Here is a 24,470-nt window from a genome sequence, read left to right as displayed (position 1 = left end):
GACAGTGAGGGCAAGTGACCTCAGTTATTTTCTTACTCAAGAAAAAAAAAAACAAACCACACTTGGGTAGGGGGATTGTAACAGTTCTAGATTAAAGAAACTGCATAAGAGACTTGAATCTCAAGCAATAAAAATTGAATTATTTTTATACAACAGTAGATGAGATTTTTAAAAAAAAACTTAATATGCATTCAATTATCTCATACTTGAAAACAATAATTCAAAAGAATGTATTTCATCCTTCTAAACTGAAAGTCAGAAAATGACTTGATGATGGTACAATAATGAAAATGTTCTCTTTTGCATTTCAGAATTTAAAAATCACTGTAAAGTTATCAATAACATAGAGAAATCTGCTCTATTAGGTCAAGGGCAACATTTCTTCACCTTACTTAAAGATCATTAAAATACATTCTTAATCATAACATGTAGTTCATTACAAATAAAATTGCCTTTGGTTCAATAAAACTAATTAAATGTAAATGGTATTGTTTACTGCTGTATGGATCTTCTGATATAAATCAGCAAGTCACCATCTATTGAAAATTACAGTGACCTCATTGCTGCTAATAAATTTAGTTGATCACACTAGCCAGAGAAGCATGCCTCAGAACACACATATTGCCAGAACTGCCCCACCTATAACTATGAAACTGCAAGAAACCTAATCTAGGTGTTACAATATTTGCTGCTCAGCCATCATTAAACGACTTGTTGAAATTTTAATTCTCTGATCACATTAAGTGCTTTAGAAAGACAACTAAATCTGTATTGATCATCTTGGTGGTGTCATCTGTTCTTTAAGAAAAGCTCGGAAGGCCTGCAGGTTTGTTTATTCTGGGTGTCACCACGGGTAGGGTTACAGTGCAGCTCTGCTGACACGACCGACAGCTCATGCCAGCGCGAGGTACTCACTGCCTTTACACCGGGTAACTGAGAAATCAAAACGAGTGACAATTATGGAGGGTATATCCCATCAAACATAATCAAATTGTTTATAGTCTCTTTTATGCTCAACTTGCACATGCTCTCTTAAGTTATTAAAAATATATTTTGATACGTAAATATTAAGCCTCAGCTTTGAAAACGTGCTGCAAGCACATGGAGAAGACATCGCAACAGGTGCTGCTTTACGCGTGGAGAGCCCCTGGAAGCCAGGAAAAGCACTACTGCAATGAACAGCTGCTACTTCAGACAGAAGGTTAGCCGAAATCATTATTATCGTTATTGTTGTTTGAATCATTCCAGGAACAACCCAGAACGCCAGCCCGGAGACAGCAAGGGCCAACCGCTGGACCCCAGCGATGGCGCCCCTGTCGGAACGGGTTCTCTTTCCGAACGGACCCGCTGCAGCCAACTGCGGGTTTATCATCCATGCGGATAAAGTTAACCTCGGAAACCCAACCCACCTTTGTAGCCACCCATACGAACAGGAGCCTTCAATCCAGTTTAAAGGCAGTACTGAATTAAAACGCAAGCTTCGCGCCTTTGAAAGGGACAAGAGTAACAAAGCCTCGGGTTCTCCACGCAACCCTTCGTAGGCACAGAACGCACAGTGCTCCGCCCGTTTTCTTCACGCGTCTTTCAGCTTGTCCCGCGCGACCGTTGCGAATTACCACAGGACCCTGGCGGCCGTTGGGGGGGGGGGGGGGGGGGGGGGGCGCCGCCTGCCGCCCTCCCGCCGCTGTGCCGGCGACCGCCCAGCAGGGGGCAAGCGCGATGTGCGCCCCGCCCCGCCGCACCCCCCCACCTACGGGAGCGCCCGCACGTGAGAACCGAAGTGACGTAGTACCCCCGCAAGCGACGGCGGTGCTTGCTGGTGTTACGCAGCACGGGTAGGAAGCGGCGTGTGTCAGGTATGAGCGATCTGCTCTTTGGGGAGGATGATTTTTTCCCGAATTCCTTAAAGCAAAATAGTTTTCATTAATGGCTCGATTTAAAAAAAGCTAAAGCGAAACATGTAGATCGCTGTTCCCTGAAGGGCCTTATTTTCACCGCGTCGGTTATTTTGGGGGCAAATGTGACAGCACTGCCCACCTTGTGCAGCAGATAATGCAAACAGGAGGCAAGGAGGGGCAGGTCCCAGCAGCTGCTTCTAGCAGAAGGCTCATTGCCCGATTCTCCTAACCTTTTATAGAGGGAAGGACACCAGAGTTGATCCCAGACCGGAGGACAAAGCTCGGTCCTTCGCCAGACTGCTTCAAACCCCAGCGGGTTTCTGCAGAAGTCATTTTATGCCTATCAAAAAGCATATGCCCCTATTACACACTGTACAGGTTAGCGAGAGAATCACTGTAAAATCGTGGTGTTACAAGTTAGGAACAGAAATAAAGCACAGGGATGTTTTACAAAGCAACAGGCATTTTCGAGTTAATATCTGGAAAGCAACTTGCCTGATTTTTCAGTTTTATTAAGAGACATTTTCAGCAACAGAAGATACTGTAGAAGCCTAGGGTGAGAAAAAGTCTGCTTGAAATGGATTTCTCAAATGATCCTTACTTTTAACCAAGTTGCTTCAAATTTTTTCCACTGTGTGTACAAGAGAGCTTGAATACTGTTTGCTGAGAAATCCTCAACTACGTATTTTAAGCATCTCTTTTTAGCTAAGTCGGATGTAAAGTTTCAAAGAGTGGCAAACACTAGCCCTACATGTTTAAAGCATGGATCCTATTTTTATTCTTAACTTTTTTCCAAAACCATTATTGTTACTGTAACTATAAAGAAATAATTCTGCCCACTGCATTTTAATTTAACTTTAAACAAAAAAAAAAAAAGAATATGTGTAGGGCCTAGATACAGATACAGCTTATGACTCTTATTAGGAACTGCAAAAATTAGGCTTAGAATAAAATAATTCCATAATGCCGTTTTTTGTTAGTTTGAAATTCATGGCTTGCTTCATACTAATCTTCTGAAGTTGTCCATCCACAGTTTCTTTAGATGGCTGATACTCTTGCGTATTATTGCCATCCCAGTAGAGGTAAAAGTGTCTTTGCAGAAATTAAAGAAATACCAATGTGCTTTCCACAGGAATGGAAGCAGCCTTCTAGCATGTGCGCTGAGCATTATCTGCTGTAAAGGATGTGGGGATCCCCTAAAAAGCATTTACATTTGGGTGCATTAGGCTACCATTTCCCCAAAATAATTCACAGGCAGATGGGGCTTAGGAGTGAAGCAGGTATTTGACATGACCACTGCAAACAGTCTAAGACCAGCTGGGAAGCAGCCATTTAAGACGATCTCATTAAAGAACCACCAAGCATCAATGGTTTCACCAAACCACACAGTATGGAAATTGGTTGATCGTTGAGTTTAGTTGGCAGGCAGTATTATACCCAGTGTCAGTTACTTCAGGATGACATGTCAGCTTAACACAGACAAAGCCTTGGCTAGCATGATTAACCACCAATAACTGTGTGATACGAGAAAGGGCACAGGCATGTCAACTGCTTGGTGGCTTCCATTTGCTGCTGGTAGCCAGGGAAGGTTTGTTCAGTGTCCATAGCTCCTTGATTAACCACACCTGATGACACAACTCAGGTTGTCACCTACATCTCAAGAAGAGGGAGAATACAAAAATTTTGCAAGAAGCACAGATCAGTCAGAGGTAGGTTAATAGCAGTAAGTAGAAACAAATAAGGAAAAAAATGGTTACTGTATTGTACAGCTGACTCTTGTATACAGTTTCCAAGACACACAAATAATTTCTTGGTGATACCTTGCCTTTCCCTCCCCTACATGCCCAAAACAACCACCACCTGAAGCAAACCTTCACTTCTGCATGTCCTACCATTCAAATGCAGACTCCCCAACTTCAACCATTTCCAATTTATTTTCCACTGTAAACAACTACGATACAAACATTTACTTCTTTCAAATCAAATGCACAGGTTTAACCATAATTTTATACTATCTCCACAGATGCTTAACAATTTGTCAAGTCTATTGATAACTTTATTTTTTTTTAAACAAAGAACATAAAAGTTACAGTACAATTCTCTGCTCTACCAGGTCTATTTCTTCCTAGCAAGGAGGGAAGACTTCAGACATGGATTCCCCCCCCCCCCCCAAAAAATAGACAATATAATATTTTTTTCTTTTCCAAAGCAGAGAGTAGAGAAACTTTTACGTTGTAATTTACTCCAGATTTCCTCAGCCTCAGAACACCAAAGCTCAGAACACTGAAACTTCCAAGCTCAGAACACTGAAATTATAACCAGCAAACAGAACTCAAAAAGGCAGTGCTCTGCAGGAAGAGTTGTATTTGCTGAGTGCAGTCAGTGATACTTAAAAAACAGAAGGGAAATAAAAAATAATAGCTCAGTTGGACACAGTTGCAACTGAAAAGCACAATTTAATAAAAAAAAACCAAAACAAAAGAGAAAATTGACTGGATTTTAGTCAAATGCATGCACCTGTCACAAATGTGGACATGATTTTTTTTTTTTAAATGAGAAAACAAGATAGGCCAATGATTAAAGTGTAAAAACCTACAGGAGAGGAATTACTACAAATACTAAATTCAACTGCAGGTTACAGAATACCTGTTGAAGTCTGTTCTTGCACCAGAATTCCCATCTTGGAGCCTGACTTGGCATCTCTGTCTGGCATGACCAACCTTCAGTTCCATCCCTTGTTCCCAATCTAAATTCAAACCTAGATATTTTTTCCTCCTGTCACATGTGAAGCCAGTAGACAAAGCACTATGCACACAGGAAAAAAATCTCTCCCTTTTGCTAATTTCAGTGTGGCAGCAACTCTGTAATTCTGGAAGAACAACTGCAGAAGTCCTGCTAAGATCTGGTAGATAATCTAACACTTACGTTTTCTATTGCAATGGCATATAAACAGTCCTCTCAAGGTATGTTTGCCTTTAATAAAACACCTAAAGGATTTAGTGTCAAAACACCAGAACTTCTGTACAGGTAAATTTCCACAAGCTTGTAACTTGATTATGTTTTCAGAGGAAGTCTCTTAATACGAAGCCAACTCTCCTGTAAAATAGCAAGCTTCCCCAGGACAAGGGACACAATTCAGCCTCTCATTAAGAGACACTTAAACAATTCTACATACATTTTTGTAGATACACGTCTGTTTTGAATGTATACACACACACACACGTGTCCTTTTTCACAATTTTAATACTTGCCTGTGACATGACACATGCACTCAAAAAATACACATTCAAGCAACTCAGAGAGCCCTCCTTCCAAGAACTTGCACACTGCACCTAGTCAGACTAGAAAGCATCTTGACAACAAAAAGCACTTTACCTTCCAAGAGCAGACTCTTGTTTCCCAAGCCTACAAGTTAGTTATTAAAGCAATGGTTCCTGAGGCAATAATGACTTGCACTTGCAGTGTAACACTTGGTTTAAAACACTACAACTGTGATAGGCTTCTGCGGAGTATGGATCTCAGTGGGGATCACAATGAGAACCACTAACTTGAAAGATAAAAATCCAATTTTATCTCAGTTTCTTTTCAATGGAAAAACATGAATATTTGCATAACCAACTTCTCATTCAGCATTCAGTGGAATATCTATCTCCTATTCATTGCAAAAACTAAGACTCTGGTAACAAATATTTTCCAATACTTAAAATAATTGTAACAATCTTTTAGATAAGAGATATATATGCATACATGGAAGATACCTAAAGAGCAAACAGATAAAATGCTTACCCCCAAAGCTGGCAATCTTTGTGTGCAACTGACAGCGACCTTCAGTTTCCAGTCTGTTTCTCCATCAAGCTGGTCAGTTCGAATGAAACACGAACCTTGAAGTTATAAAGAGACATCAAACTATTTTTTTTTATCTCAAAAATTCAGTTTGGGTTAAAAAATTTAGAAGAGTGAAAATAAAACCATTTACAACCATTTTTGAATAAATGTGCTACATATAAAAGGATTCATATTTTGAAATGCCTCTGTGCTTTCTTCCAGGAATGCTCCAAATATCACACAGTAGAACAATTTTTCTGATAAAATTAACAATATGCCTGTTTATGAAGGGGGGGGGGGGGGGGGCGGAATCCTATTTTACAGGTTTCTTAATAGTTTGTAAACAGGTATCCAAATGTTATCAGCAAGAGATACAACTTCACTGGCTGAAGCTGAAACAGGTTTAATTTTTTTTTCTTTTTAGAATTGTGTCACTTGTACAATTCCAACACAATAGAACAATGAACTGATGCCTGTGATTTTTGTCTCTGCTGGTATGACATCACAAACTTCCACTGCTTATAGTCTCCTGGCTTCTCTGAAAAAATTTTTTTAAAAATAAATCCTTAACACAGATACCATTCGAAACAATATGGGTCCCACTGTATTATACTTAAAAAGTAATTTTGAATCATCTCTAGTTGTTAAGAATCCAAGGCTAAAGAAGCCTGTCGACACATGCATGCACAGTACTTAAGATATGAAGGAAATTCAAGATACAGGCTTATACATACTGAAGAGAATCAGTATGCTTTACAGACAGAAGACTAGTATTCAAGAAACAGAAAACTGAGACCAGTGCAGAGCCTTCCACTGCCCCAATAACCAGTTTGATGGATATCACCAAGTCTGGAGTATTACGTAGGTTACTAATGTAAGATTCAAAAAAAGACTGCACATGAACATTGCCAATCTATTAAAAACATATACAATTAGCTACAATTTCCATCTAGTTTGAAGCCTTTGAAAAAAGTGGTAAAATTTTGGCAATACTCTTCACAATTGCTACACTAAAGAAACCTTAAATATTTCTGAAGTGATAATTACAACTTCCATTATGCTACAGCCTAAGAACTGTATACACTATTGTTACTGTGTGCTATGGGTGTGAAATAAAAACAGATTTTTCTAGTTATTTGTAAATTTTAAACTGTGTATAGACATACATGCATATATACCCATGCTTCCATCTGTATTTCGACCAATCCAATAAAAACTAACAAAGTAGTTTCATCACTAGAAGTGATATGGTAGCAATTAAACTGAAGGAAACACTGGCAAAGGAGTTTATCCAGCTTTGAGTCTTCTTACACAGACAAGATGACAATGTGCTAGAAGCTTTGAATCTAACAGGCAATACATCAAGAAAGGGTACCTACCAGTGAACACAAAATTAAGAGAGAGATTCTTTTATAGGACGTGTGGACCCTGATGTAAGTAAAATCTAACAGAACCCCATGTTTTATTTATCAAGGCCTGTAAATTAAGCAGTTCAATGAGCTAAAGGTCTGAAAGGACATGCTTGAGAGAAAAGCCACCTGAAATTATATCTGACTAGAAGGTAGCATTTTTGCACAACAGTCTTGAAAGAAGCTTACAAGCCTTCATGTAACAGCTGTATTAAGTGCATAGTAAGTAAACAAATCTTTAAATGTTAATATAAACAGCTCTTAGAACACATTATCACAATTAAATTTCACCCAAAGCTCAGACCTGCACGCTGCAAAGTTGTATCTAAAGTTCTTGAAAAGCTGATTTTAAATTCTTGACAGGATTCTTTATGGATTTTCTTCTAAAAATAAAATACTATAAAGCGCTTTTTGAAGAGTCCAGTGACATACACTGCCTTATAATTAAGGATGAGGTACCTAGGAACACCTAGAAATACCACGGTTTCACTGCACTTTCTATCCATGGCATAGGTGAGCCTACTTGCCATCATACTTTTCCTGTACAAGACATTTCATGGTTCTCTTTACCCTTCCTGTCAATGGTTGCTCTCTTCCATCAATTTCATTTAGAATTATACTACAGATCAATGCAGTTCAAGACCAGTGTGGCTCCTGTGAATGGTTGACTGCACATATATTCATTTAATAGAGCTCACACTATGACATGTATTGGCCAGCTGCATTTCCTCTCCACTTCAGCAGTTAATTTCATCAATAACTTATCTCATAGCCTGTTTCCCTTTTATCCCAAAAAACAGACTGCTTTCTGCCAAGTCAGCTCTCAATAGTGATCACAACAGCAAAACTGAAACAATACAATCCTCTACCTCAAATACTGCAGCAGATTTGACTAAGTAATTTTAATTATACTATGAGATACTGATTTTAAACCTGGCTTAACTAAGCTATAAACATGGGAGATGAAACATGTCATTAGAAACAATGTACAAAAACAACTCTTCACCCCTACCAAGCCCTTGGACCTGTAAAAAACTAAATATTCCCCACTGTGTATTGCGTGAAAGTCACACGTACTTTACCTTTAGAAGGTATTTGAGTCAGCAGTACATAAAACTTCTAAAAATCAGTGTCTTCTGAAAAAATAGCTATTGTAACTGCTCCATTTTGAAATGCTTGGCAGCACTGGCCCCTGCCCCCTCAATCACAAAATTAAAAAAAAAAAAAGTAAAAAAATTGTGTTACGTACTTTAACAGAATGCTTTAGGTCAGTGTTAAAACACTCTTACATTTCTAACCTGAATATGAATTGCCAGGAAAAAAACTTCTATACAAACATCAGGAATTGCTTTCTCTCTGAATGCAGTGATAACTCTTGAACCTGACAATTATTTTACAGCACACAAAGAATCAAATTTTTCTTTAAGTTCTGCGCTGCTTAAAGGAAAAGTCGTGAAGTATTTTAAATATTTACCAATCAAGGCTAGCTGTCTACAAAAAAAAAAAAAGAAATTCCACACTGAACATAATTTTTCATAAAGCTACATATAAAGGAGAATTAATAAAATTAAACTTTATACAGTGAGGGCACTCAGATGCTCATTTCCCATAACAATACACAGTCATTCATGATTCGTAGACAAAGTTTAACATTGTGAACGTCTGACTTATTTCTGTCTTTATAGTGAAAACTTTGAAGTGATCTGAAGTAGAATTAGGGGTTGATTTAAGGAAATTACACTGGGTTTAAAGAGTTTAATCATTTATCAAAAGTGGTGCAAACTCCATGTGAGCACATTTAAACTAATTTACAAGAATGTAATATTCATTTAGCCTAATCAGTTGAAGACAGGCACAAATCTATCTAGAGCATGTCCACACAAGCTGCTGCCCAAGTGCAACTGAACTTTTTTTAAAAACCATTTCAGTTGAAAACTGTGAAACTTGTATGCTTTGGGAAGTCCTAGGACTACAATTCCATTTTTTGTGTTTTAACAAAAGCTCAACTATTTGAGGCCAGTCCAGAATTTACCCTAAGATTGCTTTCTGTGGAAAAGCAGCACCTGCAATACAAAGGATGAAAACTATTTTAAGTCCCTGAAGTAACTATATAACTTTAGAACATAAGCATAGATTGCTAATTATTAACAGACTTGTTTATGGTTATTTGAGATAGTATGGATAAAACCCCCATCTTTTTATAAAAGCTATTTTGTGTATTAATAGAATATTGAACAAAAATAATGTTTATTTCAGTAGCTTTTACTTAACGAAGTAAAACTAATTATATCATAAGCTTTCTCTTAATTAATACTATGCATCATCATCAAAAAGCTAAATCATATTTTTTATACTATCAAACTCACTATTGATATTTTATGCATTAATTTCTTTATGTGTAGATATCGTTAATTTCCTGAAATTATAGTAACATACATAAAATTGTGCTGCCACCAAGCATTTAAATTTTATTTTTATATAGACACTTCTTAGTATTAATTACAGTTTTTAATACAGGCTTCTGAAAACAAGCTATTACTTGGGATGTTACATATTTTCTTAAATGTATTCTAGCTTACAGGGTTTTTAAAATAAGTCACTCTGAAGAGAAAAACTGTTACGTATTAATTATTTATTCCTATTTTATTTCATTTGGAAATGTTGTTGCTTCTGATAAGCAGAAAGATGGATAATTTCTCCTTAAAACAATTAGCTTACTACTCAGCCTGTTTACCAAGTAGTTTCTAAAGAAAATGTAGTTAACACAAGAAACCCAAAAGGGCAGTATTGACAGACTAAGAACAACCTACTTTGCAAGAGGAAAATAATTTAGATGATTCTATATAAAATTGCATCACCTGATTTTCATGGAAGGCTACAATGAAGAAACAAACAACAAAAAAAATCATTCAAATTATCTGAATTACATCAAGATTTAATATTTGCAATAACTGGAAAGAAAGCCTCAACTACCCTAGAGAAGTTAGTTTAGTTTGCTGCAGAAACAAAACTGTGTGTCATTTGTAGCATCTCCTGTATATTACATACATTGTTCTTTCAGAGATGTTTTAGGCAAAGGGTCTTCAGTAAGAGACTGCAACAGAACTTTTCTTAGTAGTGTAATAGCGTCCTAAAATAATCAGACAGAGGCAGAATATCCTACCAGTTACACAAGTATGACCTCATGGTCTTTGCTAGGCCATAATACTCTTGAATAATCCAACACTGGATAATTGAATCCAAATACCTCAAAATGCACACATCAACTCATGGAAATTCCTTGCAAATCAGATTCTGAAAATGGCAAGGAAAAATTTACGTAGAGTGGCATCATGAAAAGACAGAGCTTCCTCCCTGCTTCCTTCTTGATCATGAAGACTACTGGCTTGTTTTCAACAAAAAGAAGGTGGGAAAGAGTGCTAATACTTAAAGTACTTGCTTTCCAGGACTGGCCAAGTTTCTTGACTAACAGCAACATGAGAAGTTAAGATGGTTTTCTTGCCATAAGAAACTAAACTGTCCCACTTGTCCTGTATCCAGAATTTAATTTTCATTTCCCCACTCCCAGTTCCCAGCCTGGAAGAAGGATCTGAGAAAGAAGCTTTAAGCCATGAGATGACACAGAAGAGAGGATTCTGAATTCAGTGGGAAAAAAACCTTAGGAATAACTTATTCTGGCTAGCATTAAAAATGACAAAGCAAATGACACATCATTATAAAAGTATTTCCACACGTCTGTCCTTCACTTTTTCTGCTCTTGCTTTGAGCAATCACTTACACCAGATCCGGTCTTCAACTACACCTATTTAATCAGCATTTTACAAGTGAAATTATTTTTAAAAAGATTTACATTTTTAGATTTCACAAGTACATTCAAATCCCTTCCACAGAGCCTTAACAGTCAACCCACACACGGTATTCGTTACAAGTGTCAGTATACACAGTAAAGAATAGTATATAAGAAGCCAATCAACAACACAGAGTTCTGAAAACTGTATTTCACTTTCTCTTGGAGAACATTAAAGTTAACAGATTTCTGCTTGCAAATTTTTTGCCAAATATCAGCAAGCTTAAAAAAAAAAAGAGAAACTTGCCAGTAAGCACTAAAGAGAACTTATAGGTATAATTCAAATATGCCATAGCACACTTTTTAATGTTATACTGTGCTGAAGATGCATCAGAGGGAGGCAACTATAATTTAGTTGTATATAGCAATTATGGAGGAATACGTGTGTTTTACAAGCATATTAAAGACCAAGCACCCCAGTCTTGAAAAGGTATTGTTTTGTCTGCATAAATGCAGGGTTGAATTCCATACTCAATTACAGATATATCATCAAAAAACAACCGTAGATGTGTGCACCTAAATTAGTCTAAAAAACCATAAAATTAAATTACATTTACTTTCTATAATATGTAACTGATAAGAATTCATGTCAGTTATTCTTAAACAGAGATAACGCTAAACCACCACTACACATCTGGGTTCTTCTCAGTCAAATCTAAATAAATAAAATTATGCCTGCCTTCTCTCTTAAGAGCTGTATCCAATGAATTTTTTACAAATGAGAACAACAGCTACAACTAATGCCTTTCAAGCCTCAGCAAAACTGAATTATTAAATCTGTCTGCCTATATCCTATTACAGCCTACTTATGAATACTTGATTTTATTTTGTATAATTGACAACAGTTGTCAGGAAAGGAAGGTTTTAACGGCAATCAAATTAAGATCAACTGGTATAAGTGTCACAGTAAAGAGCCTGCATCAAGTGTTGATGAATTAATTGATGGGTCACTGGGAAACAGGGCAAATGGAACTGTGGTGTCATAAACAGCTATATATTGTCTGGGAATATTACCAGCCTTCCTGCTTTAAGTCAAAAACATTGAAAGAGATGGGTTACTAGAATATACCCAACAAAAGAAAAATGGACTTTGGCTTTGCACATCTAACACCAGATCATTTACGAACAACTTGATTTTTAAATCATTTATATTACTTAAGTGACTATGTGCATGAAAATTTTAAACTGATGACAAGATGAATAGCAGCACCAAGATGACAAGTTGGAATACAGAGTTTCATTTACTACTATAACAAGAAGCTTTCAATTATGATAGCTTCTAAGGAGGGAAAAAACCCAAGACACCTGAAACATCCCAAACATTTAAGCTACAATGCCATCACATAGGATGCAATTGAAAAAATGCAGTGGCATTTATGCAAGACTGATTAAATTAGTTTTAAAGCACTAATTTCTCTTAAGACCATGAAAGAACTGTTTGTACTTGAGATATTTGATCTGAATTAAGAAACCGATGAAGCAATTGATTAATTGGAATTTAAGCCATCAGTCACTGGATCCATCAACAGATTCATTTACATTCTAAACAATCAGCTGATGGTCTTATAGGATACCATGTATTAATACACAGTCAATATGATACCCCCAAACTCATCACAGTTCCGTATTGACAAGCACACAGATGCTTTTAATCCAAGCTTGATCACACTGCATCTTTTTTGAATTGCTATATTGATTCAGTACGCTTTAGGAATTTTTATCTCTATTTTTATTAAAAACATTATGGAATTCTCTTATACATAGCAAACAATATTCCAACGGGAAAAAAGTATCTACATTCATATTCACATTCTTAACTTTTAACATACTGATTTATATTATTTTGATATACACAGAATGATGCTCAAAAGCATTAATTTATCTTTTCCATTTAATAGGGTTTAATGCACCGCTTTGCTCCATTATTCTTCTGATGTATACTAGTAATCTCTTTTTGGAGAAACCCTGTGATACAGAAAAAAGATACTGTGAATTATTTAAGTCTTCAGTTTAATGACTAAATCAAAAACTCTGCCATATAGAATGCTTAGAACATTGAAAAAGTTCTCGCTTTTCAGATCAGAAAAAAAAAATGTGAAGGAGGCCAGAATACCACTTTATAAAGGTATGAAAAACAGTACTGTACTTGGCAGATGTCAGCTTTACCATTACATTTTATATAATCACCGGAATATTTTTCACTGACACTACTCCCTATTTGTGCACTTGCTTGGTTTGCTATTCTAGTTGCTTTTAACATTTAGAACTGGAACAACTTATGGTGACCTGTCCCATGAATGATCCAAACACATCACCTGATTAAAGTCCAAGAATCTTGAGAATATTTTCAGCCTTGTTCGTTCTTTTGTAAACCAGTTTTGCTCCCATCTTCAACATATTAGTCATATTTACTACGTGTGTTAGTATTAGAAGCGTGTTTCTCAAAAAGCAGTAGATGGTACATCTTCCTTCAAATGAATCAAGGATGAAAATATTTTCCAGAAGAAGCAATTGTAACACAGTAGGAGAAAAACCCTACCTAGTGTAACTTACTACAGCAAGCTAATTTCACTGAGATTACAGGCTACTTTGATACAAAATATGCTGCACATCCGGATAGGTAAAAGGGATGAAACCGAACCTTTTACAACCAGAGAGGTTACATTCTTTTAACACAAAAGTGGCTCCACTGCAAGCCATTTTAAGGTCCCACTAAAACAGGTAAATTGCCTAACACTGATACTATTCCATAAGTGCTATTCCATAAACACCATCCATTTTGGTATCTTATCATTATTTGAATCATTATTCTGGTCTAAGTACTGAGTTCAGCTGGCATTTTCCATTTATCTGTCCTGAACACACAGTGCTCATTTGGCCCTCACAGAAAAACATTCCCGATTACAACAGGAAACGTGGCTCTTATTTAAAATGTATTATGAGAATTATTCAAAGTGCAAGTACTGCATGGCTGCTTGAAGATTCAATAGGATCCTTCTTACAATGTACAGTCAGATATGCAGTAGTTATATTATACAGAACAATCATTAAATTGCTCGCTATCATAACAGAAATGGAATCAGGAATTAGGACTTTTTAACTAGGTTTCCTTCTTTTTTGGCTTAAATGTTATAGAAAAATAAAAATCAATTCAATTAATTTTCTGATCCTAATGCGAAGCACACTAACATCGATGCCACAAGTAAAGGTTCAAAACATTCAAAATATTTTAAGAATATTGATTAAACAGGCTCCCTGATTTGAGAGCTCTGACAGCACAGCAGAACTCAGTTTCACCATCAACCTCCCTAGAGGTATTTCTAAAGACCAATAATACAAAAAATACATATGCATATACACCTCAAAGAAAAGTGCTTATAGCTGACCTAAGGAGCATTTTCTCTCTTGATGAAAGCAGAGCTCACAAGCAAACAGAGGCAGCTGAGAAAAGCATACGGCCAAATATATCAGAATCCATTGAAAGAATGTTTAGTCTCCAAGATTTTAGCAGCAGCAATAGGAATCAACTTGAAGGAGTGTCCTCAGCTGCGTACTGCTTACAAGGAAGGTTGTTTCACGTCAGGTTTTCTACCACTGGAAAGAGAGCTGCTGGACTAAGGTAGTTCAAGTCTACACAAGCTTCCATTCCGACTCCAGCCAGCCACACACCTCAAGCTCCATATGAAAGTCAGAATCAGATTAACCTGTGCAAGCCATCCTTTCCTTATGAATACATTAAGATTGATTTGAGGATGATTTCTAAATTTTTAGTGAGACAGCTTTAAAACTACTGCAAGATCACTCCTCATTAGACCTAATAATCAGCACTTCATAGGCTATGCAGAAATTCCTTTTTCATTATAAAGATGAGGACCACCAAGAGACATTTTCCATTCATTTCAAAGAATTATCAAGTTAATGTTAACAGCTTGCCTAGTAAAGCCTTCAGGTAAGAAAAGAAAAAACCCTCCAAGTTAAACAATCTAACAGAAGAAAAAGGTGACAGTATCTTTAAAAAACCATAATGCATGGTGTCAATCTTATGAACAAATACTTCACAGGAAACATATTATAAACTGCTTCTACACAAGGAATTCTTGAACTTCTGCTAGAGTAATTTCTTTCTCTTTTATTTTCAAAGCCTTTGACAACATACCCACAGTCTATCAGTCATAAACACACATATAGTTTGTTTGCCTGACTTGCCCTGCCTCTGAGATCCACTTTGCCGACTCTCACCTTCAGCTTTTCTAAGCTGTTTCCCAAAATTAGGGAAATTGTTTGGGATTTCAAGATATTCAGACTGCTACTCCAGCCAAGCCACCAAATGCCCGGAAATTCTGGGGCAATGCTTTATCACTGGAGAGTGGGAACGGGCAAATTTATGCCTAATACAATACACAGCCTCCTTACAGATCAACGTTTTTCAACTCTTACTCTTTTTAACTCTTACTAGTTGTCTTTTTTTAATACAAAAAATAAATAAATAGTAAATATTTCTTTGTTACTGCTTATTTTGCTGCAAATCTAATGAAACACATGCATTCTGCCAGTGACCCAAGTATACACAGAAAATAAAATAATTAGGGAGTTATATATATGATGTCTTCCAATAACATTTTACTGTGTAATTTTACATCAATAATATAGAGAGAGCAATACTATTAGGAGCTTAATGCCTGCCAAGACCTCCTCCTTGCACCACATAACACTCATACTATCTGACTATATCTTAAACAAGTAGCTGATCACACAGAATCAGTATTACTCAGTGGCTTAAAGTAGATATCAAAACATTTCAAGCCTGAGTTAAATCAAATGTTAAAAACTGAATAGGAACTGAAGTATAGAAACAGATTAAAGTAGTTTGGACAGATTGTTGGCAGCTACTCATGCCCTGAAGATAAACTTTTATCTGGCCGTATGTGCAAAACTTAACTCTAGTCATTTATCATTCTCTATAGCAATAGATTTTCAAAGCATTTTAGTTCCCAGACAGGTAGGTTTTATAACGCTTGTTTTCTAAACATAATAGAAAATTCCAGAATGTGTGACAAATACAACTCCTTCAGCCTTATTATAAAACCAGCTACCGCAGAATAAAGAGATAAATAATGACATCGGTTGCACAACTGAATTCCAAACTGACATTTTTTCCTCTGGTTTGATTTTCAAATATCTGAAGTTCCAGAACAGGCTGGGGCCCAGACAATTAAGTTGTTTGTAGCACACTTATTCCTAACTTTCCAGAGTAAATAGATACTACTTGCATCACCTTTATTATATTTCAACTTGCAGTGGGTTTGGCGTTTCATGTTAAGACACAAATGTTCTACTAATACTTGCATTTTCAGATCTACAAAACTAGCCCTTTTAAACTAGCCCTTGCCAGCACAATTCTCTCTTTCTGCAGAGACACGCTTAAGAATTCATCATTTTCAAAATAAGTCTTTTCTTTAAGTAGTGGACTTTGTTTGAGAAGGTAGACTCTGGAGTAAGCCTTTAGTAATTTAACTCAGAGCTCCTTCCAACAGCAAATCAAGCTCTATGAATGACGACTTAGCCTGTACTTGCATTGCATAGTTTGTACCAGTAAAATGGTTAAAATTTTGAAAAAACATCACGTCTGAGGCAGTAATATTGCTACAGACATGAATTGCTACAAAGCCTCAAAAGAAGAATGATTTTCCCATTTTATTCCCACATTTTACTCATACCATTGTTGTTAAAAGTAATTACAAGTAAAGAATCCTGAAAACTCTTAACTACAAACTTTAATACAAGCAAGATTGCTCTTTTTGTTACAATTCTGAAAAATATAAACATGTTTGCAACTAGTAATTTATGCCTGAGTAAATATACCATTTTTAAGGATTTTCATAAGCGAAAGTCAAGAAACTGATCTATGCAATGGGAGCGACCTCAACATGCTGGAGAAATGGGCTGACAAGAACCTCGAAGTTCAGTAAGAAACGGTACAAAATCCTGCATCTGGTGAGGAACAACCCCACACACCAGTGTATGCTGGGGGCCACCCAGATGGAAAGGAGTTTGGCAGAAAAGGACCTAGGGATCTTGGTGGACACCAGGTTGAACACGAGCCAGCGACATGCCCTTGCAGCAGAGAAAGCTGGTATCCTGGGCTGCGTTAGGCAATGTATTGCCAGCAGGTGGAGGGAGGGGATCCTTCCCCTCTGCTCAGCACTGGTGAGGCCACACCTGGAGTCCCATGTCCAGTTCTGGGCCCCCCAGTACAGGAGTGATATGGGGATACTGGAGAATGTCCAACAGAGGGCCACAAAGATGATGGACTGGAGCATCTCACATATGAGGAAACCCCGGAGAGAGCTGGGACTGTTTAGCCTGGAGACAAGGCTCAGGGAGGATCCTATTAATGTCTATAAATACATGGAGGGGGAGTGCAAAGACTGAGCAAGGCTCTTTTCAGTGGTGCCCAGTGACAAGACCAGAGGCAATGGGTGCAAACTGAAACACAGGAGGTTCCCTCTGAACATCAGGAAACATGAATTATTATTTTTTAACTGTGAGGATAACCGAGCACTGGCACAGCTTGCCCAGAGAGGCTGTGGAATTTCCCTCCTTGGAAATATTAAAAAGCTCTCTGGACATGGTCCTGGGCAACCAGCTCTAGGTGGCCCTGCTTGTGCAGGGGTGTTGGACCAAATGATACCTGGAGATCCCTTCCAACCTCATCCATTCTATGATTCTGAGATACCATGTAAAGTACTCACAAAGGTAAGACCAAAACAATCTAATGCAGGCATGAAAAATACCAGATGTAACAATTGTGCAATTGGCATTACCTTACAAAGAATTAAAGGTTCTTCACAATCAAAGGACTGTGAGAATTTGTAAATGATTTCCCATTTCCCTATTGCTTCCATTGTACAGCTGTAATGGTAGACATACAATGTTTTGGAATGTCCACACCAGTAAATTACTATATACTGGATTTATCAAGACATAACAATAACAAAATTGTTTTATGATGATGATTTGTGCATGACGGCATGCTTGACAGCAGTGGAACTGATCAGCCAGTGGGAGCTGCTCTCTCTAGAGTATCACCTCTAACAATACAAAAAAAAAAAAAAAAAGTCTTTTGCCAATTTGGTAGCTGCTGAGAAGCCTACAGCAGCTGATGTATTAAAGTGCATTTGTGGACCTTATTTTACTAGACTTCTACCATTACAGTTTTTAAAAGCTTTTTTAAAACTACAAGTTTTTTAGAAGAGGAATATCTTAATGCAGTACTCTGTCTCTTGGAAAAACTACTTTTTTTCAGAAGCAGTGGCTGTTACTCTACACAGAATCAAGTGCCTGCCAAAAATTCTAGCTCTGCGCAAAAGACAGATGTACAAGATTCAAATACCATGGTCAGGAAAGTTGAAGTAGACCAGTAAAAGCAATTCCACTTTCCCCTTTGGAAGTTCAATTTCTACCAGAAAAGGCTGAAGAGAAAACCCAGCTCTACTTTTCATACCATCACAAAGCATCTGTGACAAGGGGGACCTCAGGAACAAAAAAGAGTTTCATTACGATTAATCAATTCTTATCCTCCTAAAAAGCTACTAACAAAAACCAGTATCATAAGTGTTGTGATTAATCCGCCATAAGCCTAAATAGTTAGCAGTAGTACACAATACAAACAACTCTTCATAGTCCTAGACTCTATGGAGCAAGTCACAGGCCCAAAAGGTAGTTATCCCTTGGCTCTTCCAGCTGCAGAGGCTTTCGGAAATAGCATGTTTAGCCCTATTTCCATGTACAATACTATTCTGCCATGTCAACTTTCAACCTGTGGCCAATTTCAACCAAGTATGGCAGGCCAAAGATCTCAAGGATATGAAGTTCCTTGAATTTTTGTCAAAAATTAAGAGGATGAAAGGGTCACATGAACAAGAGAAAAGCCAAGCTGCTAGCTCCATCGGGCATCTGTTCTAGGTCCTAGCAAAAATTGATAGCAAAAAATCAACATGTGCTTAGCTCAGAACCAGCCACAGCATATGCCAGCTTTTGCCCCATGAATAATAAGAATCTGAGGTTACTGGAGGTGGGTAAATGAAAAGTTTGAAGGCAAAAAAAATTAAGTTTCATTCGTTCTTTTTTGACACTGTAGCCACCCCATCAAATTTGTGTTCCTCTCAAAATTTCACATTTGAAAGTTAACAGCACAAATATTCCAGAGATACCAAGTCTTATAAAGACATGCACCAGATTTTCATGAAGGAGCAGTTTCAGTTCATGTCAGAACACGTTTGTGTGTTAGCACAGGAATTCCTGACCTGGATCTGAAGCCAGCCACTGAACCGAGGCACAAGCAAGGTGCCACCGCGCGGCACAAGCAAGGTGCCACCGTGAGTATTTTAGCTTAGAGAAGGAAAGAGTTTTATCTTTGAAATTTGTCTTCCGTCTTTTACAAACATAGTATCTTTGATAATACTCATAATGCTGAAGTCATTAACACCTGCTTCAGTTGGCAGTTCCTGTGGACAATTACAAAGTTATACGATGATGTCTGGAATGCCCTGTCTAGCTTTTGATCTATGACTGAGATGGCACATAGACAAATAAAACATAAGGAGCATGCCAAACAATTTAAAAAAGAACCTGAAAACTATGTTAAAGGCCACTTAGGATCTAGCTTAATTTCTGTAAGGGAGCTTTCCGTTGGCATAATGCAGATCTTGCCTACATTTGCATAACAGCTTTCCACTAAGGTAGTCAGTTGTTTTTGGCATGATGCCTGCTTATAAACCGAATGAAAATAACCTTTAAACCATCTTTTGCAGCCATTGCAGCATGAACATTTCCTTTAATCTAGTGGAAGGCTGATAAATGGGACAAATCTTCCAAATTGCTTGTCATCTCTGCCATATGTAATGAGCAAACCCAAGATTCAGCCTTAACCTTGCCCACCCCTTTTTGAATATATATGAACCCAAGATATTATTCCAGAGGTTTTTTTTGCTCTTTTTTTTTTCCTCTTTTTTTTTCTTTTATTTTGCAAGCCAAGGAAGATGTTTTGGAAACCTCTGTTATATGGGAAGCCTGACAGCAGCAAAGAATTCACATCTGAGGAGTGATTTCCACCTGCTTCATCCCCCCAGGAAGTAATCCTAACTCTAACCTCAAACAGCCACGTAGCTGCCTCCATTCATGAAAAAGAGAGGAATACCAATGTTATGGACTGTCAGACATGAATACAAAAGAAAAGACCCACCTACATTAGCCTTTAGACTAACTTCTCTAAAAGTCTGATTAAAAAAAACCATAGGAATCTTATTAATTAGATACATGTACGCAATTAGCATCAAGTTATTCTATCAGATTATATGAAGACGACATTCTAGCTAAAAGACAATGTATCCGATAAAGTAAAAAAAGACATTAATAAGAATTCAGTTTTATCAAAATAAGCTTGATTCCTTGAAATTCAGCTCCTGCTATGTAGAGTTGAAAGTATCCTAAAAAACTCAATATTCCTAAAACTGCATTTGGGGGTGGGGTGGGAAGTGGAAGGGGAGGAAAACAAGCACACACCACTGTCCCATTTCTTCCATGGTACCATGCTTGCGTGAAAAGAAGCCAGAACAGTTTTAGGCTGAACTTTGTAAACTACCCATTTATAAATGAAACTGGTTCTTTTTTGACTGAAGATATAGGATACTGCAGTGCTGCAAACTACATTAATATGTAGTGTAAGTATTGAAGTTGGAAAACAGTACTTTGCCCCAAAAGAAGCTTAGAGGGTGGGTTGGATTTTAAGATTGGTTCAAACTCTTTGCTTTACTCTTTATAGATTTATAGTAACAAGTTATAGTTAAACTGTTTTATTGCACAGAAGATAAAATAGAATTACATATAGAACATAAAACCATGCAAAAACTAATGTGTTTTACAAAGTACTTAAAGTGTCAACTATAAATTAAACCATAAATCAGTCAAAACTGCAACATCCAGGAAGAAACAATTACAGATGTAAGTGTTCACTCTTTAGTCAAAAAACAATTACTGCCATATGCTTGAAGTTCAGAGGATTTTTTTGTGTGTGGTTTTGTTTGTTTGTTAGTTTTTAAAGAAGTGCAGCACCAATATAACTAGTTAACCTGTCGCATGCTTATAGAAAGTGCATTTTCAATGTTAAAATCCCATTCCATGTGTAGCAGAAGCATATATAAATTATTTTATATCAGAATTCTGGGAAGATTTCACTCAATTTGCTCTTTACTCACTTTACATTATAATGAACATTTACATAGTAGGTACACAACTCTTTCAAAGTGCTCACAAGCATTTTTTTAATATCAATTATGGAAAGTCTATTGTTACAACATGAAACTTCTAAAATAAGTAGCTTTATTTTCTAGATAGCAGATTAATGGAGCTTCTTACAGGAAAATTTTAATCAGGACATTCTAAAAAAGCTAACTGAAGTAGACTTGATAAATTTTACTTTCAAAAATGTTTTTCTTCACACATTTGATATAGGGATTCACCCTGTTTCCCTCCCCCCATCCGTATCTTGATAAAGAGATAGTTTAACTTATACTAACTGTGGTCCTTCAAGATTTACTATCCATACATATTCCAATCAAGACACAGAAGTATCCTGTGCAGATGCATTTCTGGCCTGTATTGTTCATTGACAACCATACCTGTGCCCCATCATTCAACTAATAGTCCAGGGAAGGGAGACTACACAATGTCTTATAACTTCACAAACAGAATCCAGGAATTTAAGAATTAACAGGAAGGAAAACATGCTATAGTGCAGATACGCAAAATACATAACTTAAGAACTTGCTTTGTTGCAAGCTAGGCAACTGTCTCATCTTGTTCTTGTTCATTTATTCCAGCAGTGACAATGCATCTGATGTAAACTACTACAAGGATCCTAAGTAACACCTAATCCAACATAGCTAGAAAAGGGCTAGGAAAATTTTGGCTCAACACATATTGACCCTCTACCACTTACACACCACATGAAAATGGCCTAGTTTAAAGTAATTCTGCAGGTGCAGAAGTCCTCCTACTTTCTGCTTTTCTAGGAGCTGTGATTTCAGCTGAAACAGTTTCTGGGTCAGTAGGAAAGGATAACATTGTGAGTAGCCCAAAAAGAAACATTATCAATCCTTTTATAATCATACTGGATCCAAGAGATTTGAGTTGTCAGAAGCGTTATGCATTTTAATAAAATGTGGTACTGTGGGAGGGAATAAAAAGAAAGGCCCATGTATCCTAAACCAGAGGGTGGTTAACCAAGATGGAGATTATATACAGACTATTAGGAAACCTTGTCAGTCCAGACCAGTTATAGATGATCTAGTGCATCTAATCAGCATTTGAAAGTCATTAACAAGACACAGTAACTATACAGTAATTTCTTCTTCTTTTAGCAAATACATAGCTCTGGTAGTGTTCTGTAGGCTGTCAGAAATATTTTTGTCTTCTCTTGCAAATGATCTCTGCAAATTTAGCCTTTTATCTGAAATATATGATAGAACTCCAGTGCCACAGAGAAATACCAAGTGCCACTAATACAGGGTTTACCAATATCACAGCTATTAGCTTTGTGAAATTTAGTGCTGTCTGACAAATATCAGACAGTTCTTCAGAATCTGAAGAGAAATGGTAATATAAAGGAGGGAAACTCATTTGAGTTATATGGGGGGCATCCAATAGTAATTTCTAAACTTTAATCAAAACAGCTATAATTTATAGGGTTCCTATAAAGGAGATATTTGTTTCTCAAAGATTAAGAGTACTCCCTATCACCATGTGAAGGGAAATAGAGCTAACGAGAAGTACTTTTCTTTCTCTCACTCAAGAAAATTGTTGGGATTTTTTTGACTGACCAAAAAGGCAGTATTATTTCTAAGTAAAAGAATTCAGTTATTTCAGGTTTTTAGATCATTGTAATAGATTTTTAAAAAAATATTTTAAATCACATATTAGTAGGTTCAGATTTCAGTTCTTTTCAATTTTATAACTGAAATACAATCAGATGACATTTAAATGTGTGTTGCAAGATAACGATTAGTCATAAATCATTTAAAATACTGTTAAGTCATATTAAACAAGTACAGTCTTAAATATAAAGTAGTCTTAACATTTGCTTTAACTAAACATTTTGTTATAATAGATGATTTTTATGAATTGTTAAGAGGAGCATATCTATAAAGGTCTCACATTCACAGTAAGATTTCTGCTGTTTTAGAGGCTAAGCATACTGTATTTCTCACATATGGACACTCTCCCACTAATCTGATGAAGGCAGATATCCTACCATCAGTCTATTTGACCACTTCAAATTGGTCACAAAGCACAATGTAAAATTTTACCACAACCACAAACTTATCATGTAACCAATGCAAATTATCAAAACATACCCGTTTTTTCCGATGTTCTGAGAAACACCATGTCAGATGGGATTCGCTGATTCTGAGGAGAGGAGAAAAAAGGTATATTTTTTGTAAGTAGGAAAAAAGTTAATTCCAATCAAATGTCCAGTAAGATCTATCACCAAAAGGTCACACTTGGATTGAAACTCAATTAAAACGGGATTTCTCACAGTACTTTACATTCAGCATTTGCAATTCAGAAATCAATATTTTCGAAAAATTATACAATAAGCAAACAACAGGTAATCCTTTCAGATGCTCTTTATAAGCGAATCATAAATACCTGAAGAACTACGACAGATTTACATTTTCTTGATTGAAAACAGTAGTTTGAGAATATAAATATCTAATTGAAATATTTTTTAAAATTTCACTGAGCAAAACTCTGACACTCAGTTAGCATATATATTAGAAAAGAGTGATATTTAAAACACCTGCCTTGGCACTCAAGTTGCAAACATCATGTATATCAAGTATTCTCCTCTCTCCCAACACACACAAACATACACAGAGGAAACAGCAAGTCAGGGAACAGCATTTTCCTATTTCACATATCTATAAACCTCTCCTTTACTAAGACAAAAATAAATAGAATTTCTTCCTCAATATGTAAGGCATAGAGCCATATGCACAGTCAGATGCCTCTGCACACCTGTTCTGCCATTTCCCTTTCAAGCACAGAACTATCTGTATCAAATCACATTTTCAATTTTTGTTGTCCACAAAGAGGCCAATCTAAACGTTTGCAGATTAAACAAAATGAACAAGACCACCCTCCCACACACATACTATCTGCTGCATGAGTACCCAAATCCTTAGCTCTCCCACTACTTGCTCACAAGGCATCTACCAGCACCACTTACACATTGCCAACATAGGGTTTAAGAATGAAAAGCTGGGGGAAGTAAAAATAACCAACATGTCAAAACCTGAGAGAGATACAGGACTGGAAAGGAAAAAAGCAACAGGCTAAGCTGACAGGGACCAGAGTGAACAGAGCAATGAGAAAAGATACCATACTGAACTGCAGCTTCTTCCATCACAACTTCTGTCCAGTATGCCACAT

General features: G+C 36.7%; 1 protein-coding gene across 16 annotated transcripts in view; it reads right to left on the bottom strand.

The window, feature by feature from the left end:
* Positions 1-24,470, bottom strand: part of ATP9B (ATPase phospholipid transporting 9B) — a 175,229-nt gene that overhangs the window by 100,988 nt on the left and 49,771 nt on the right. For all 16 annotated transcript variants that reach the window (XR_015706407.1, XR_015706409.1, XR_015706405.1 and 13 more), the window contains 2 exons: positions 23,393-23,444; positions 5,685-5,779 (listed from right to left, as the gene is read on the bottom strand). Coding sequence is in view for 12 of the 16 variants with exons in the window: in XM_087765007.1 (XP_087621133.1) it covers positions 5,685-5,779; positions 23,393-23,444 (147 nt within the window). In the remaining 4 variants the exon portion in view is untranslated. The remainder of the gene's footprint in view (positions 1-5,684; positions 5,780-23,392; positions 23,445-24,470) is intronic.

The sequence above is a fragment of the Nipponia nippon genome, unplaced genomic scaffold (genome assembly GCF_047370975.1).
Source record: "Nipponia nippon isolate SJK-2023a ecotype South Korea unplaced genomic scaffold, ASM4737097v1 scaffold_1, whole genome shotgun sequence".
In the NCBI taxonomy this organism is placed as follows: Eukaryota; Metazoa; Chordata; class Aves; order Pelecaniformes; family Threskiornithidae; genus Nipponia; species Nipponia nippon.
Note: the sequence above shows the minus strand (reverse complement) of the source record. Positions and strands in the feature narration are given on the sequence as shown.